At 35.5% G+C, this 15,792-nt stretch overlaps 1 protein-coding gene across 3 annotated transcripts in view; it reads right to left on the reverse strand.

Moving 5' to 3' along the window:
• Positions 1 to 15,792, reverse strand: part of LOC130231055 (membrane-associated guanylate kinase, WW and PDZ domain-containing protein 3) — a 242,811-nt gene continuing 227,019 nt past the window's right edge. Inside the window, exons 14-22 of one of the 3 annotated variants that reach the window (XM_056460442.1) lie at positions 13,559 to 13,751; positions 13,289 to 13,468; positions 11,574 to 11,771; positions 9,281 to 9,368; positions 9,049 to 9,130; positions 8,567 to 8,704; positions 5,776 to 5,911; positions 5,361 to 5,447; positions 2,398 to 2,479 (exon numbers count right to left, since the gene is read on the reverse strand). In XM_056460442.1, the coding sequence (XP_056316417.1) occupies positions 5,395 to 5,447; positions 5,776 to 5,911; positions 8,567 to 8,704; positions 9,049 to 9,130; positions 9,281 to 9,368; positions 11,574 to 11,771; positions 13,289 to 13,468; positions 13,559 to 13,751 (1,068 nt within the window). In that variant the 3' untranslated portion in view covers positions 2,398 to 2,479; positions 5,361 to 5,394. Of the gene's footprint in view, positions 2,480 to 5,360; positions 5,448 to 5,775; positions 5,912 to 8,566; positions 8,705 to 9,048; positions 9,131 to 9,280; positions 9,369 to 11,573; positions 11,772 to 13,288; positions 13,469 to 13,558; positions 13,752 to 15,792 lie in introns of all 3 variants that reach the window. The other 2 variants (XM_056460441.1, XM_056460440.1) reach the window with 2 other exon arrangements.

Consider the following 15,792-nt stretch of genomic DNA (forward strand, 5'->3'; position numbering starts at 1 on the left):
TCAAATTTATTTAAATTGTTTATTTTTATTTAAATTAGACTAATGAATATTTCCAGCTCTCATAAATATAATAATAATAATCAAAAAATCTTTAAAACAGGCCTCATTTGTCTAATGTAAAATATGAATTTGAAGTGAAATATGACCCTTTACAACCATCATGGGATTGAACCATATACAGTACATACATCGAAGCTTGACTGCATTTAAATACAGTATGGCCTCCTAACTGAGAGGTTGAATTGCTTGCACTGCTTGCTCTCATCTTGAAAAATAAAACAAAATAAATATCTACCATATTAAATCTGCTTTCATAGAACATTTAAAAAATACATTTGCATGTACCGTTTGTTTTGTGACGAGTCATAAAACAGTTGCTACAAGGTAAAACTACCACGCTGCTTAGCAAGAGCCTGGATCTCTACACCGAAATCAATGTCACAATCTCTTATAGCTACATATATCTAATCATATACATCATTTTTTTTCAATAAATAAACATTTGATCTTGTTCTTAGTATATTAAAGCACAAGTTTCTGGTCATTTGCAATTAGGATATTTGGAGATCAGGGAGTCAAAGAAGTGGAAGAGAGAGAGAAAGAGAAAAACAGTCTGAAAGTCCCTGGTAAAGCCCAGTATTTACAACATTAGAGACAAACTGCACGGGTCTAAAAGGCATGCAACAAAACAAAGAGTCTGTGTGATCGGCATGCAGAAAAATAAAGAAGACGTTTCTTTGGGGTAAGGACGTGCTGTTTGTGAGCAAAACGTAAACTTGCATTGTTGTTTTTGGTGATTGATGCGTCGGGTTCCCTTAAGTTGCATAAGGAAGGATTGCATTATCCTTAGTTTTGAAGGAAATTAAAATCAAGTTCCATGCGTTTGAGCGGGAAGCCTCAGAAATTGTTTGTCCAAGATGATTAAGCGGTTTGGATGAAGCCTCGTGTTGAATCAGTCTGTTTGTGCAACAGCGAGATTGTTGATTACAAACATGTTTCAATAAATTGAAGGAGAAGCTCATGTTGACCAGCGACCAGAGAAGATGCTTCACATCAGTGACACTCTCAAACTGAGCACTGTAAAAACAAGGTGTTCAGACCAAAAACATATGCTCGGAAATCCGGAACTAACATAAGAATGCATATGTAAGAGTCACTGGGGCGGTTTGAAACCTCAATATTCACTCAGGAAACAAAGCACAGACCTTGAGATGGATAAATCAGCTTGCTTAATACTAAGAAGCAATTTTCAGCTTAGTTTTGTATGTGTGTGATTAAGTGTGTATGGATGTTTCCCAGTGGCGAGTTGCAGCTGGATGGTGCATCCGCTGCGTAAAACATATGCTGGATAAGTTGGCAGTTTATTCCACTGTGGCGACCCAGATTAATAAAGGGACTAAGCTGAAATAAAAATGAATGAATGAATGATAAACTAAATGACATCTGACATTAATGATCAGCTGATCAAACGAGACTACAGTGTCGTTTCTAAAAGCATTCCCAGCATATATTTCTAGTCTTACAACCTTCTCTTCCAAACCCTCGTCAATCTACTCGAAAACATCTCGCATTACTTCCTCGTGAGTGAGAATTTGCACATAGCTTGGATCCTTCCAAAGGCCTTCATTTAAGGGTCCTGGGTGGTCAAACACTAGACTCGCTCTGGTGAAGAGCGAAGCCGCATCTGTGCTGTCAATGTCGTCTTTCCTGTTTTCACTCTCATTTCCTTTTCTTTTGTTTTTGCTCCCGTCTCTAATCATTTCCTTCTTGTTTTCTTTCCTCTGATCCCTCAAAGATCCCTTATCCTTTGTTTGTTTGCTTTTCCTGTCTAGGGATATAAGGGTGTCTCCATTTTGCATCTCTATATTTCTCTGCTTTTTCTTCTTTTGGGTGCCTTTAAGTTCAGCTTCGCCTTTTCGTTGGACCTCTTCGTCTTCTCTGCTCTTCACTTTTCTCTCAGATTCTCTCTCTTGAGTTTCATTTTGCTTCCTTACCGCAGACTCACGTTTTTTCCTCCTATCTGTGCCACTTTTCCTTTGGTCCAAGTGACTTTCCTGGGTTTCGCCAATTTCCACTTCCTGACGTTCTCGCCTGGACTTTTGAGGGCTGACGGAGCGGCTGTGCTGGCGGGATGATCTGTTCTTCTGGGACTCTCGAGTGCTTTGTTGAAGCTTTTCTTTGTGGCTGTGAGCTTTGTCTTTGGCTTTGATTGGGCTTTTGGATTTCTCTGTATCTCCGAGATCAAGGAGATTCTCTGCCGAGCAACTCTTGATGCGCCTCGGCTGCTGTGAGACTCTGGACGAGCTGGTGTTTGGTGTTTTGGTGTGTTTCTCCTTCTTGCTGTCTTTAGAGGGATTTAAAGAGCCGTCTGTCAGGCCCGTCCTCTTCTTCACTGAGGCGGATGTTGGATGAGAACTGAGAGGAATGTTGGAAGTGTGGGATCCCGGCGAATCAGGAAGGATAACATCTCCTGCAGAACCTGAGGGACAGAAGATTGCATCTGTTATGCTGCTTTGCATTAAAGCCCAATGACTAATTAAAGCCTTATAAGAATGACCATGCTAACCAATTATATCTGCTTGTGCTAAACTGCACTGTGCTAAGCTGTTGTAGCTGGTAGCAAATGCTGGGTAAGTGCTAGGTGACCGATGGAGCTTAGTAGTGCATTGCTAGAGTGTTAGGTGGTTGCAAGTGTTCGGTGATCACTACACAAGGTGGTTGATAGAGTGTTGTGCAGTTACAAGTGCAGTGGCAGAGTGATATACAGTAAACATTATTAGCCTTCCTGTGAAATTGTATTTCTTTTAAAACTGTTCATAATTTATGAGTGCTGTTTAACAGAGCAAAGATTTTTTAACAAAGTAGTTTACATATAAAAACTAGTTTGAAATATTTTGGATGCAGCGAAACCTTGTTAAAAGCTAGTTGTTGTGTTGGCTTCATCGAAGATGGACCTTCAGCATGCACTGGGGCGGATTGCTGCCGAGTGTGATGTGGCTGGGATGAGAATCAGCGCCTTCAAGACCGAGGCCATCGTGCTTCACTTGAAAAAGGGGGTTTGCTATCTCCAGGTTAGAGGAAAGTCCTCACCCCAAGTGGAGGAGTTCAAGTATCTTGGGGTTTTGTTCGTGAGTAAGGGAAGGATGGAATGTAAGATTGACAAGCGGATTGGTGCAGCGGCCGCAGTAATGCAGTCGATGTACCGGTCCGTTTTGCTAAAGAAGAAGCTAAGCTTAAAGACAAAGCTCTCAATTTACCTGTGAATCCACATTCCTACTCTCACCCATGGTCATGAGCTTTGGGTTATGACCGAAAGGACAAGACCTTTGATACAAGCGGCCGAAATGGGTGGCAGGGTGCACCCTTATTGATAGGGACAGGAGCTCTGTCACCCGGGAGGAGCTCGGAGTAGAGCCGCTGCTCCACCACATCGAGAGAAGTCAGCTGAGGTTGCTCGGGCATCTGTTTCAGATGCCTTCTGGACGGCTACCTAGGCAGGTGTTCCAGGCATGTCCCACCGGGAAGAGGCCTTGGGGAAGACACAGGACACGCTGGAGGGACCATTTCTCTCAGCTAGCCTGGGAATGCCTCAGGGATCCCCCGGAGGAGCTGGAGGAAGTATCTGGAGAGAGGGAAATTTGGGGTTCTCTCCTGAGACTGTTGCCCCTGTGACCCAACCCCGGAAAGGCAAATGAAAATGAATGAAAGAATGGATGAATGAATGAATGAATGAAATATTTTTCTACTTATTTTGCAGAAAATCAGTTTAGCTATGAAAGTTATTTAGATTAGTTAGAGACCAGTGGTTCAGTAGCCAATCAAAAAAGAAAAAAGTCTTTTTAAAAATATTGAACTTGAAAATTATTATTATGTTTAAATGAAAAGCTACTTTTATTCCAGCCAAATTAAAGGAAAATAATAACTTATCCAGAAGAATATATATATATATATATATATATATATATATATATATATTAGTGATGGGAAGTTCGGATCATTTTACTGACTCGGATCTTTGAGTCTCGTTCATCGAGATGAACGATTCTTTTTTTTGAGTCATTTCAATCATTTGGTTCAATTTCCAAAATATTATTAAAATGTTACAAATTGCTTCCAAACACATCTTCAACGAGCCCAAAAGGTTGATCACATGACAAATAAGTCATAAATAAAATACTATATGAAGGAGAAAATAATAATTCAATGTTTACCTGCTCTTTTGTCTATGAAGGTATTTTTGTCTCTTTGCTCAGCTCACCTCTTCATGTCTTCAAATTTCAGCGGTTCGTTCACGTAACACTAAAAGTCGCATATAATCTTAACCAATGTACACAGTCTGAGCCGATAGGAGCCATGATGATTAGTTCACCTTTCGAGTCTTCTGGTTCTTGAGTTGTTCGTTCATCACATGAACAAATGACTCAAACGCAATAGAGGACTCGAGAGGTGAACGGATCAAATCTCTTTCCGGCTCTAAATGCATATGATTGCCCGTGATGAATGAATGGCTCAAACCTGATAGAGGACTCGAGAGATGAACGGATCAATTCTCTTTCCGGCTCTAAATGCATATGATTGGGCCATGAGAAACGAATGACTCAAACCCGATAGAGGACTCGAGAGGTGAACGGATCAATTCACTTTCCGGCTTTAAATGCATATGATTGGCCCGTGAGGAACGAATGACTCAAACCCGATAGAGGACTCGAGAGGTGAACGGATCAATTCACTTTCCGGCTCTAAACGCAAATGATTGGCTTCTGCCTTTCTGCGATGAATGACTCAAAAGACTTTAAATGAACGATACCACCTGCACAAATGTGTGCAGTCTGCGAAGTCCTGCAAGAATGCTTTCTTTGCCATTCCAGATGACTTTATTAATAAGTTATTTGAGTTACTGCAGAGATGTATGGATGCAGTCCTCCAAGCTCATGGGAGTCATACACAATATTAATTCTGTTTCCACTGCAGCATGACTTTATATTCTATACTGTACATTATTTCTGTAAAGTGACAAGACTTATGTCTAAGCAAGGTCAGACCTTACTGTCCTAATTAAATCATTAAAAATCAAGGCATGATCATATTTTATTTTGGTAAAATAAACTTAATCTAGAGGCCTTTGCCTTTCATATAAGCCACTTCTGATACCAAATTATCAACTAGAAGTCAAGTTATTTTTTGCTGTTCCTAAACTTGAATAGGCTACAATACTTTTGTCAGGTAGTGTACATACAACATATATAATGACTTTTAACCATTTTGTCATGACTGCAAAGAGCATGAACAAAAATAGAAAAGTCTAGAAGAAAAGTCTAGCAATTATGCAGGTAATGAAAGTGTAGTAAAAGTCCCATTACCAAAGAAAAAAGACCTAGAGGAAAACAGAGGCTGTTAGTGATGATGCTCCTGGGGGCAGTAACACACGGTGGAGGAGCTCACACAACCTGTACACAAGACAATAAGAGAAAGAAAGAAAAAATAGATAGATAGATAGATAGATAGATAGATAGATAGATAGATAGATAGATAGATAGATAGATAGATAGATAGATAGATAGATAGATAGATAGATAGATAGATAGATAGATAGATAGATAGATAGATAGATAAACAGAAAGAAAGAAAGAAAGAAAGAAAGAAAGAAAGAAAGAAAGAAAGAAAGAAAGAAAGAAAGAAAGAAAGAAAGAAAGAAAGAAAGAAAGAAAGAGTTAGCAAGCTGCTGATGTCCAGTAGATCAGCATGATCATGTGTTTAAGTGTCATCATGGCTCACTGTTCTCTGGCAGCAGGGCTTGTGGTCGCAGTAACAGCAGCACTTTGTTTCCTCCAGCTTGGATCAGCTCAATGGCTCTAGTGTGACTGATGCCTTGTGTCTGTTCGCCATTGATCTCCACAACCTGATCTCCTACCTGCAAAGGGCACATTCAGACAAGTGAACTTTTACGTGTTACATCATTACTCAAATATCTCATTGCTTTCAGCTTTCGACAGTAACAGGGCAGCATAGTTAAAGACCAAATATCATCAATATTTTATGCATCTGCCAGACACTTTTTATTCAAAGCATCCTACACAGTAGTCAACAAATGCATTTTTGTTTTCAGATCAATGGCATGAAAAGTCTGAAAATCCCATGAAATGCCTTCCTGTTGTACTTTACATAACTAAATCAAAATGTCATCTGAAAGACATCTGTAAACAATCATTTAACTAGTTATTTGTTTTATTTTTATTTATTTATTTTATTTATTGACAAGTTGTGCCAGAGTTATCTATAAAGCTAGTTTCGTCTGTAGTACATGGGCAGGTATAACAATATTAGGTTTAACAAGTTTAACAATATTAAATAAAATAGTACAATATACACTCACAGTACGATATTTATATTGCATCATAGTCAATAGAATGAAATCAAATCAGTGGTTGCACATTTGATTTTTTTCAAGCTCAACTTTAAGGACAGTTTTAAAATTATTAAAAGTGGTTTTGGGCTTTCTGATACTCTGACTGAAAAAACTGACTGTCCAAAAACTCTTGGGTTCTCTTGGGTTTAACTGAACAATCACCTCCAACCGATGACCTAGGTGTTTTGGAATGAAAACAGTCCACGTCCACACAAGCGTTTCACCGAGCGTTTCTGAACAACTCTCTGTCCACACTACACCTCTGAAAACGCACATCACGTGACCACACACACACACGTTGGCATGCGCTGGAGTATATGCAGAGGTCTGAGCTCCAGTCAGTCAGCAGGTGCTTTGAGCACATCTCCCCAGGTGAGAGCAGTGCACATCAGACAGTTCATCAACGATGTACTGCTGGATCTCATCTCACTATAGCTCTTAAACGTGATATTTAATTCATCTTGCCTCTATCTAGCGACTCTTCTGTCTTTTGAATCTATTACATGATCTTAGGTAACGTGTTTTTTTGGCTGAGTGCTAAGATAGGTTAATATATTAATTTATGTAACCACGTACACTGATACTGCACATTTGACTGATTGCTTGCCTTCATTTCCCGTAATGTATAAACTTATTGTGCGTTATACTTTTATAATGGCCATTATTGATTATTAAAACTGATATTCAGCAAAAGAGAGGGTATGTTTTGTATTTTTCAATGAAAATGAAAGGAGGCAGTAAGTTTCCAGGCTCTATTTTGTTATAAATATGCATACAGTGAAGATGACGGTCATATAAATATGCAGCTACACGACACCTCAACATTTTGGTGTCTGTTAAGTTGTTAATATCAAAATGTAAATATGCAGTTATATCATGCTTTCATTTTATTGTAAAGATCAGGGTGATGTGAATGACGTTATAAAGTACACTGTTCCCTTTGAAGACATTTTCATATCAAACTTGCAAAGTCTGAACTTACAAGGAAAAGATGCAAGACTGAACTTTGTGTACTTAATATTAAGGGAAAAGCCCCAATCAGATAGGTGAACGTCTGCAGCCACGTTTTCAAATGTCTCAGTTTTCCCCCATCCACACTAACACGGAGCAGCTGAAAAAATAAAAACAGCCTCTTCAGTGTTTTCAAAAGGCTCAGTTTTTGGCGCTCGAAAACTTTAGGGTTGAGTGAACGGAAAGTGTAACCATTGCAAAACTTACGCATATTAAAACTAAAACGTATTAGTGTAAACGCAGCCCTAGTCTGTCTTATATTGTCCTTGCAGACAATCACACATTGTTTGAGAGGTGGTGGTGCAAGATCCTTAAATATTTTATACATTAAACATACATCAGCATAAATTTAATAAATATACAATACAAATATAAATAATATACAATTGTTTTAATGTTGTAATGCTCATGTGGGACCAACTTGTAGCGCAACAGGATAAATGAGGGAAGATTATTGTATTCATAACAAGTTTAGCAGCAGTCACAGGTTACTGATGCCTGATGTTTCTATAAATCCTCAGGCTTGCTCCAGCCCTTTTGAAAACCATCGTAATTTTTTTTTTTTTTTTTTTTTTATTAGAGTCAATAATTATACCTAAATATTTAAAATAATCATTCATTCATTTTCTTTTCGGCTTAGTCCCTTTAAAATAATCAACAATATTTAATATTTTTTCCATTAACTAAAATATCTGAGCTTTTCAATCAAAGTTTGATTTCACTACTCAAACATCCACTGTGTAAAACATATGCCGGAGTAATTGGTGGTTCATTTCTCTGTGGCGACTACTGATAAATTAGTAAGTGATACTGAGTGAGTGATTTTACTTCATTTAAAGCAATAGTTCACCAGAATTGAAAATTCTGTCATACTTTACTCACACTTCAGTTGTTCAAACTAAACAACAAAAGAAGATATTTTGAAGAATGCTGGTAGCTGTATTTTTTTCCTACTATGGAAGTCAATGAATATTTCAAAATATCTTCTTTTGAGTTTAAAAGAAGAAAGAAACCTCATAAAGGTTTAAAACCACATGAGAGAGAGAGAGTCAATTTTCATCGTTGAGTGTACTATCCCTTTAAATGCACTGTTTCCTCAAATTCCATCCTCAATCTGTGAGTTATTAAAGAGTGCTGTGTTGTACTGACATGTATCCTGCCGTCCTGTAAAGCAGGCCCGTCCTCAGCCAGACGCAGGATGTAGAGGCCCATGTTGTACTCCGTTCCTCCTCTCAGACTGAAGCCGAAACCACGAGGACCACGCTCCAGCTCAACCGCAATACAGCCCTATGTAGAAAACAATTCAAAAGCAAAAATAAACGGGGGAAAATAAAAATAATAAAAACATGAATTTCAAAATACAGAAAACCGCTAAATTACAGATATTTTAAGAGTGTAAGTAGACCTCAGAGAACATTAAAATAAACAAATTATCTATAATATATATACCCATGACCCTTTTATTACGTGTTTTACTCATGTGATAGCATGAAAATGGTTTTACAGTATATGAAATACTGGATCAAATAATTTTTCATGCTGTGTTTGGCTATATTTTAATTTGCATATGCATCATGAATGACCCTTCATGCTTAGGTAGCTATAGATAGTGATATAAGTGGAATTCTTGCCTGTTTGGACTCTTGTCTGTTTAGCGATTTATACTCCGTCCATGTAAGCTCGTCCCTGATCTCATCCATATCCAAATTATACCTGCACATAGTCAAAAACACACATTACAGAGCACAGATTCAGCTTAAATTTTCTTTAAAGAGATTTTCATTTGTGCTTGTAGAATTGACATGAATTCTTAACATATATACAAAGGAAATGATGTCATCTGAAGTGGTTTAAATACTGCACCTCTCGTCCTGAGTGGATTTGAGGATCTTGTGCTGCGGTGCTGGACTTTGTTTGGCTGAACTGGCTCCTGAGGGCGGGCCTTTGTACTCTTTAAACAGCGAATCAAAACAAATGGATTATCATTTGGGCTGATACACAGTAAAAGTCAGATTTACTTAACAGCATATGCTGTATGTGAGAAATAGTAGTTCAATTTTAAAAAAGGGGTCAACATTTGCTTTTCTTACTATGAAAGTCAGTGGTTACATGTTTTTTAAGCTTTCTTAAAAACATCTTCTTTTGTGTTTGACAGAGCAAAGAAACTCAAACGTTTAGAACCACTTGAGGGCAAGTAAATAGTGAGTAAATGTACATTTTTGGTTAAACTATGCATTTAAGTCACAAAAATAGTGCCTTTTCATTGCTTAATTAATTTTATTGATGAATTTTATACATTTTGTTTTTATTTTATTAATATCAAAGTTGATTTATCAGTCAAAGATGATCCCTTTTTGATCTCCCCATTAAATAAAATGAAGAAAAGGGATTTTATATTCATAGAAAGAATATCAAATACAATTACTTTAGTTTGTCATTTTCATAAAGCATGCTTTTTTATTGTGCATTGAAGAGTTCATTAGCAAAAAATATGAAAAATAATAAAAACATATCTATTTTTGTTATTGTATATATTTTGTTATTGTACCAAAAAAGGATTTACAAATCTGACTCTAAGTGTTAGAGTACTCATAAAACAGCATTCACAACTCATGTCACTTTTGTAATGTGACATATCAATCATATTTCACTATAAGATCAAAAACTCCAAAAGGCCTGTTTTTAATCATATTCATGCCTAGGTGGCAATTATTTGAATGCTCTGTTTTTTAAATAGGCTGGTAATCTTTTCTAACATTCTTCAAAATATCTTCTTTTGTGTTTAACAGTGCAAAGAAACTCATAAAGGTTTGGAATTACTTGAGGGTGAATAAATAGTAAGTAAATATTTATTTTAGGGCAAACTATGTCTTTAAGTCACAAAAATATAGCACTTTCATTGCTTAATTAATTTTATGAAATTTTTTTAATAAATTTTTATAGGATTTTTTTTATATAAAAGTTGATTTATCACTCAAAAACGATCTCTTTTTGACCTTCCCATTAAAGTAAATTTAGAGAAAGGATTTTCTATTCATAGAAAGGATATTAAATCTATTAAAAATAATTTACTCTTTTTTTTTTTTTATAAAGCATGATTCTTTATTGTGCATTGAAGAGTTCATTTGAAAAACAAAAAAATATTTATGAAAAATTTATAAAAACATATGAATGACATACCATGTGCGATAATGAAAGGATGATCACGTGAAAGGTTAAAGCAAAAGCAACCTGCTGCTTACAAAAAGACCTTTAAAAAAATGTTGAGCTTTTGATTGCAGCAGGACTGTTGGTGCTCGAGTGTTGCTTTTTCTCCAGTCTATTTAAAAGATAACTGATCCCAACAGTTGCGTGTCCTGGCATGGATGCTTCCAAAGGAACCATTTCTTTTTGAAACTTTCAAACACTTGCGTGCATCACATTCCCTGAAATAAGCCTTGACACTGAAGCCTGCGTCAGTGCATCAGGATTGCCTGTGTATCACCGTGATCATCCTCTTATTTGGTATTCACCTGCTTTCTTTTGCTCACGCTAACACAGTTATTACTGTCATCCCTCATCGGGCAATCCTTACTGTTGACCTCTGCTTTTAAAGAAAACTACTATTATAAAATTATCTTCAACCAGCCAAAGTGACTAGTGGGAGTGACTGTCTAACCCGCCACAGCTGAAATCTACCTGCATTTGGCGGGCGTTATTGTCAAGCTCTGATTATATGTTATATGTTTTTGTTAATTAACTTGACAAATAATGTCAGAAGCTTTTTTTTTAACCAAAAATGGTTTGTATATCTGGCTCTAAGTGTCAAAATACTCATAAAAGAGCATTCACAACTCGTTTCCCGTTTGTAATGTGACATATTAATTATATTTCACTATAAGATCAAGAACTCTGAAAGGCCTGTTTTATTTTTTTAATCATATTCATGCCTAGGTGGCAATTATTTTAATGCTCTGTTTTTGAAATAGGCTAGTAATTGTTGTAACTGCCCTTCATACAGCACTCAATTTAAATACGCATGCATAATTGACATCAGATTTCTCTGTGGATATTAGCGTTTCAATTAAAGCTACATTATTGCGTTAGTGTGACAAATCAAAGCATTAGGCAGAGGTTGAGAAAGCGTGGATATTTATGTGACATTTGATTATCTCACCGTCCTCAGGAACCACAGTGAGCATGACTGAGTTTCCGGCGTCTTTGATGAGCTGAACAATGTCGTTGTGGGAGAGCTCCACAATGGACTGACTGTTCACAGCGGATATACGGTCACCCACATTCAGCAGTCCACAGCGGTCAGTCGGACTGCCCTCGATTATTCGACCGATCTTATGAGGAATCACTGAAACACACACTTAGGCAAATCACTTAGCAGAATTGCAACGGTTTGGTTTATTTAGAATTATAGTGAATAGAATACATTAGAATACATTTAGAATAGAATACATACATTTAGAAATGTAACAATTTTTGGGGTTGATAAAGATGGATGAAGCTAAATAAAAAACAGCAGGGGTTTCAAGCCACATTTTTAATGTTAGACTATTTCATTTTTAACATGCGATCTTAAAAATGACCTTATGCTAAATGTTGAACATTAAAGAGCAGATCACTGTCAACATTACACTGCCAATACTTAAAAATGATTAAATTTTTTAAATTAAATGTAAAAAATAATAATTAAAATAAGTATAACAGATATTTGTATTTATTTATTTCATATGATTACATTATAAGAATAAAAATAATAATTAAATGTGAATTTAAATTCTATAATAAAATGCTTATCTGACAAAATAATATGGTGGAACATTTGAATGAATTAATAAAAATAAAACTATATAGAGTCTCACTGTCAGCATTACATTAAACCACTACTAATACTTCTAAATAAATACACAAACATTTTTAATTATAAATGTAATAATTACAATAAAACAATAATAAAAAAATATATAAATATTTTTTAAAAATCTTAAAATTAAATTTATTTAAAATAATAATAAAATACAAAAATTATTAAAGGCAATTTTATTTATGTAATAAAATGCTTATTTTAAATATGTGCATTTCAACAACTGACTTAAGAATGTATACTTAAAATCAGTGTAAACATGATTACATTACATTGAACCACTACTAATTTCTTCTAAATAAATACACAAACATTTATGATTAAATATAAATGTAATAAATGAATATAAACAATATGCATTTATATAAATATCAAAAAATCTTAAAATTGCATTTATTTAATATAATAATAAAATCATGTAAATTAAAATAATAATTAAATGCAATAATAAACTATACAATGAAATGCTTATATTAAACCACTACTAACACTTCTAAATAAATACATAACATTACATTTTAATTAAATATAAATGTAATAATTACAATAAAATAAATATTAAAAATATATAAATTTATATATAAAAATTCTAAAATTGCATTTATTTCATATAATAAAAAAAACATGTAAATTAAAATAATAATTGAAAGCAATTTTAACTATTCAATAGTTATTTTTAGTTATTTAATAGTTATTTTTTATTTAATAGTTATTTTTTATTAACTATAAATGTAAAAATTACAATACAATAAATATAAAAAATATACTATTGCATTTATTTAATATAATAATAATTAAATGCAATTTTAAATTATCTAATAAAATTCTAATATTAAATATGTGCATCTTAACAAGCTGTGTACTTAAAATTTGTGTAAAAATAAAACCAAAGTGAAGACATCCCCATGCATTTCTTCTGAGCACAGTTCTTGATTTCCACTGCTTTTTTCCCTCAAACATTATCTATTTGAAAAATGAGTCTGCTACTTCTGGTGCATCAATGAATGTGCTGTTACCTCCCGGTGGCGGTTTACTCTTAGAGGTGAGAATGACAAAGCCGAAGCCCTCGTTATCTCTGCGATGAAGCGTGATTTCAAACGACTCCTGGTCCTTGACGCTTGGCACCTGAATCCGCGGAAGCCGAGGTGATCCATTCACAAGGGTCAACGCTCCACTCCCAACATCCTCCAGGGCATCTATAGAGCACAAATTACACACGCTGACCTTTAATCAACGCTTTTCAGTTGGTTAATTATGTCTCAGGCCTGTCAGTCAGCAGTTCTCACCTCGGAAAATGACCTTCCTGCGCACTGAAAGCAGCACTTGTCCGTTGCGTGCTGCGTTTGTCATCAGGTCCAAGACTTGTTTGTGAGATTTACCCTTCACGGTGATGCCATCGATGCCAATGAGCTCGTCTCCAGCCCGCAGGCGGCCTTCCTTTTCTGCCGCCCCTTGGGGGATGATGGCTCCAATGTACACCTAGAGAATTGATATGGGGAGCTTGTTATAAGGGGAAAAATGAACGTAGATTTTTCTAGACTGAGTACTTTTATATGGACACCAATACTGCAATTTAGATACGATTGAAACAATACTCTCACTTGATTGAGAAATTTTTGAAACACCTTAATCAACGATTATCGTTTTGTAGTACTTTTAGTTACAGTTTGCGACAGGACACACACACAGCAGTTGTCAGGTATTTGAAGACAAACAAATTAGAATTGCTTCAAGCAAGAGAGCACATTTTTGGTGCAAGCGGAAAACGATGGCCATGCTCTCATCCAGTAACGCAGAGTTTGTTGAGGGGGCATGAATGAAAAGTTAGTGAATGAAACCCAATAGTATCTGACAGCAGAGGTCTGTTTCTTAAGAGTGTGTATCCGCCGATGTCTGATTGTACACATATTGTGAGAAATTAACTGCAGTTTAACCGACTGCAAAAAGCATGAACAACGCGTCTTTTCCCATTGAACTCTTTGAAGGAAAAATGCCTCGTAACGGGCACAAACTGTCGCAAAAGACTGCTGAAATTGGAGCCCGGGCATGCGCAGAGGAGATCTGATGGAGCCAGAGGCAGAGCCACGAAATCAGGCTTCCAACCAAATGCTTGTGTTCGTCAAATCAACCACGCCCCCTGAACGTCTCATTTGACCACCCGTATCTATACTATAACAAAGGCTCACTAATATAAATATAAGCACTTACATTTAAAAACACGTAATAATACACGATTTATTAAAAAAACTGTGTGATGTAAGCTGTTATGATTTAATAAAAACAATCTATGTTGGACTGCAAAATAAACAATCTTTCACATACTCTAGCCTGAATTAAACTAAGCTATGAGCACAAAAAATATTTCTCTTATAACAGGGTTGTTGGTATTTGTTATCTTCACAGGGGTAGAAATATCACTTGTAAAATATGAACAATAACATATAAACAACACATACATTTTTAAAAAGGTTTTTATTTTTAATTAGCAATCAACAGGACCCAAAATTTACACACCATAGATGACGATTTACCATGCGGGAAAAATCGTGCGTCTAAAAGATAAACAAAGCAAGATTTCTAAATATGAACAGGATATTTACACATCCCATCCCAGCACTATACAAAATAATCCTTGTCAATTTGTACAATAAACTTTGCAGTATTAATACATAAACCGATGTCTATCAGCTGCTGCAACATCGCTTCTATATTGTTTGTCATTGTTTTGCCTCCGTTTTCATTTGGTTTAGTCGATGCCTTAATTATATCTGGCAAAGAGGAACTTACATTCATTTTAATGTTTATTATAGGAGTTTCAAATAAAAAACCAACAATACATGATGTATATAAACAATATAACATTTACAGCTCTATTTGTTATTTAAGATTCTGCTTCCAGAACTTAATATTTTATAACAGCAAATTCAGTAGATTAACTCAAAAACATGCCGAAACTCAAAATGTCAGAGACGTCCTTTAAATCGAGTTCAAATAACGTTACAGGAGATCAATGTGGAGATCGGCTAACATTAGCTTTATCTTCCTAAATATTATTTCAGACCCATAACAGAATTACTGCTAGATAGTGATCACCTGTATTTTCGTCGTGGCTAGGCGTGTATCAGCAAACTAATAATAAAGCCCGATAAAACCCTCATTTTACCAAATAAACAGAGTTCCACCAGACCCAGAAAATATAGTTTACTGCTGAACAATTCATTTTATCATGGTAAAATAACACAGAAATGGAATAATAACACTTCACTCTCCTCCTGAAGCTTCAATGGTCTGCTTTGAGAAACTGTCAATCACAACTGTTGATTACGATAACACGCACTGTTTTTATAGCATTGAATTCAGAAATTCAAATTCAGGATCTATAGAGCTGCGCATCGTTGGATTTGCTCTTCAATATTTGGACTCTCAGTAGTGATTATTAAACCACACTGAACTGAGCTAAACTGAACTGAACTTAAACACTACAAACTGAACTACACTGTTCCTATTTACTATTTACTAT

The sequence above is a fragment of the Danio aesculapii genome, chromosome 6 (assembly GCF_903798145.1).
Source record: "Danio aesculapii chromosome 6, fDanAes4.1, whole genome shotgun sequence".
NCBI lineage: Eukaryota > Metazoa > Chordata > Actinopteri > Cypriniformes > Danionidae > Danio > Danio aesculapii.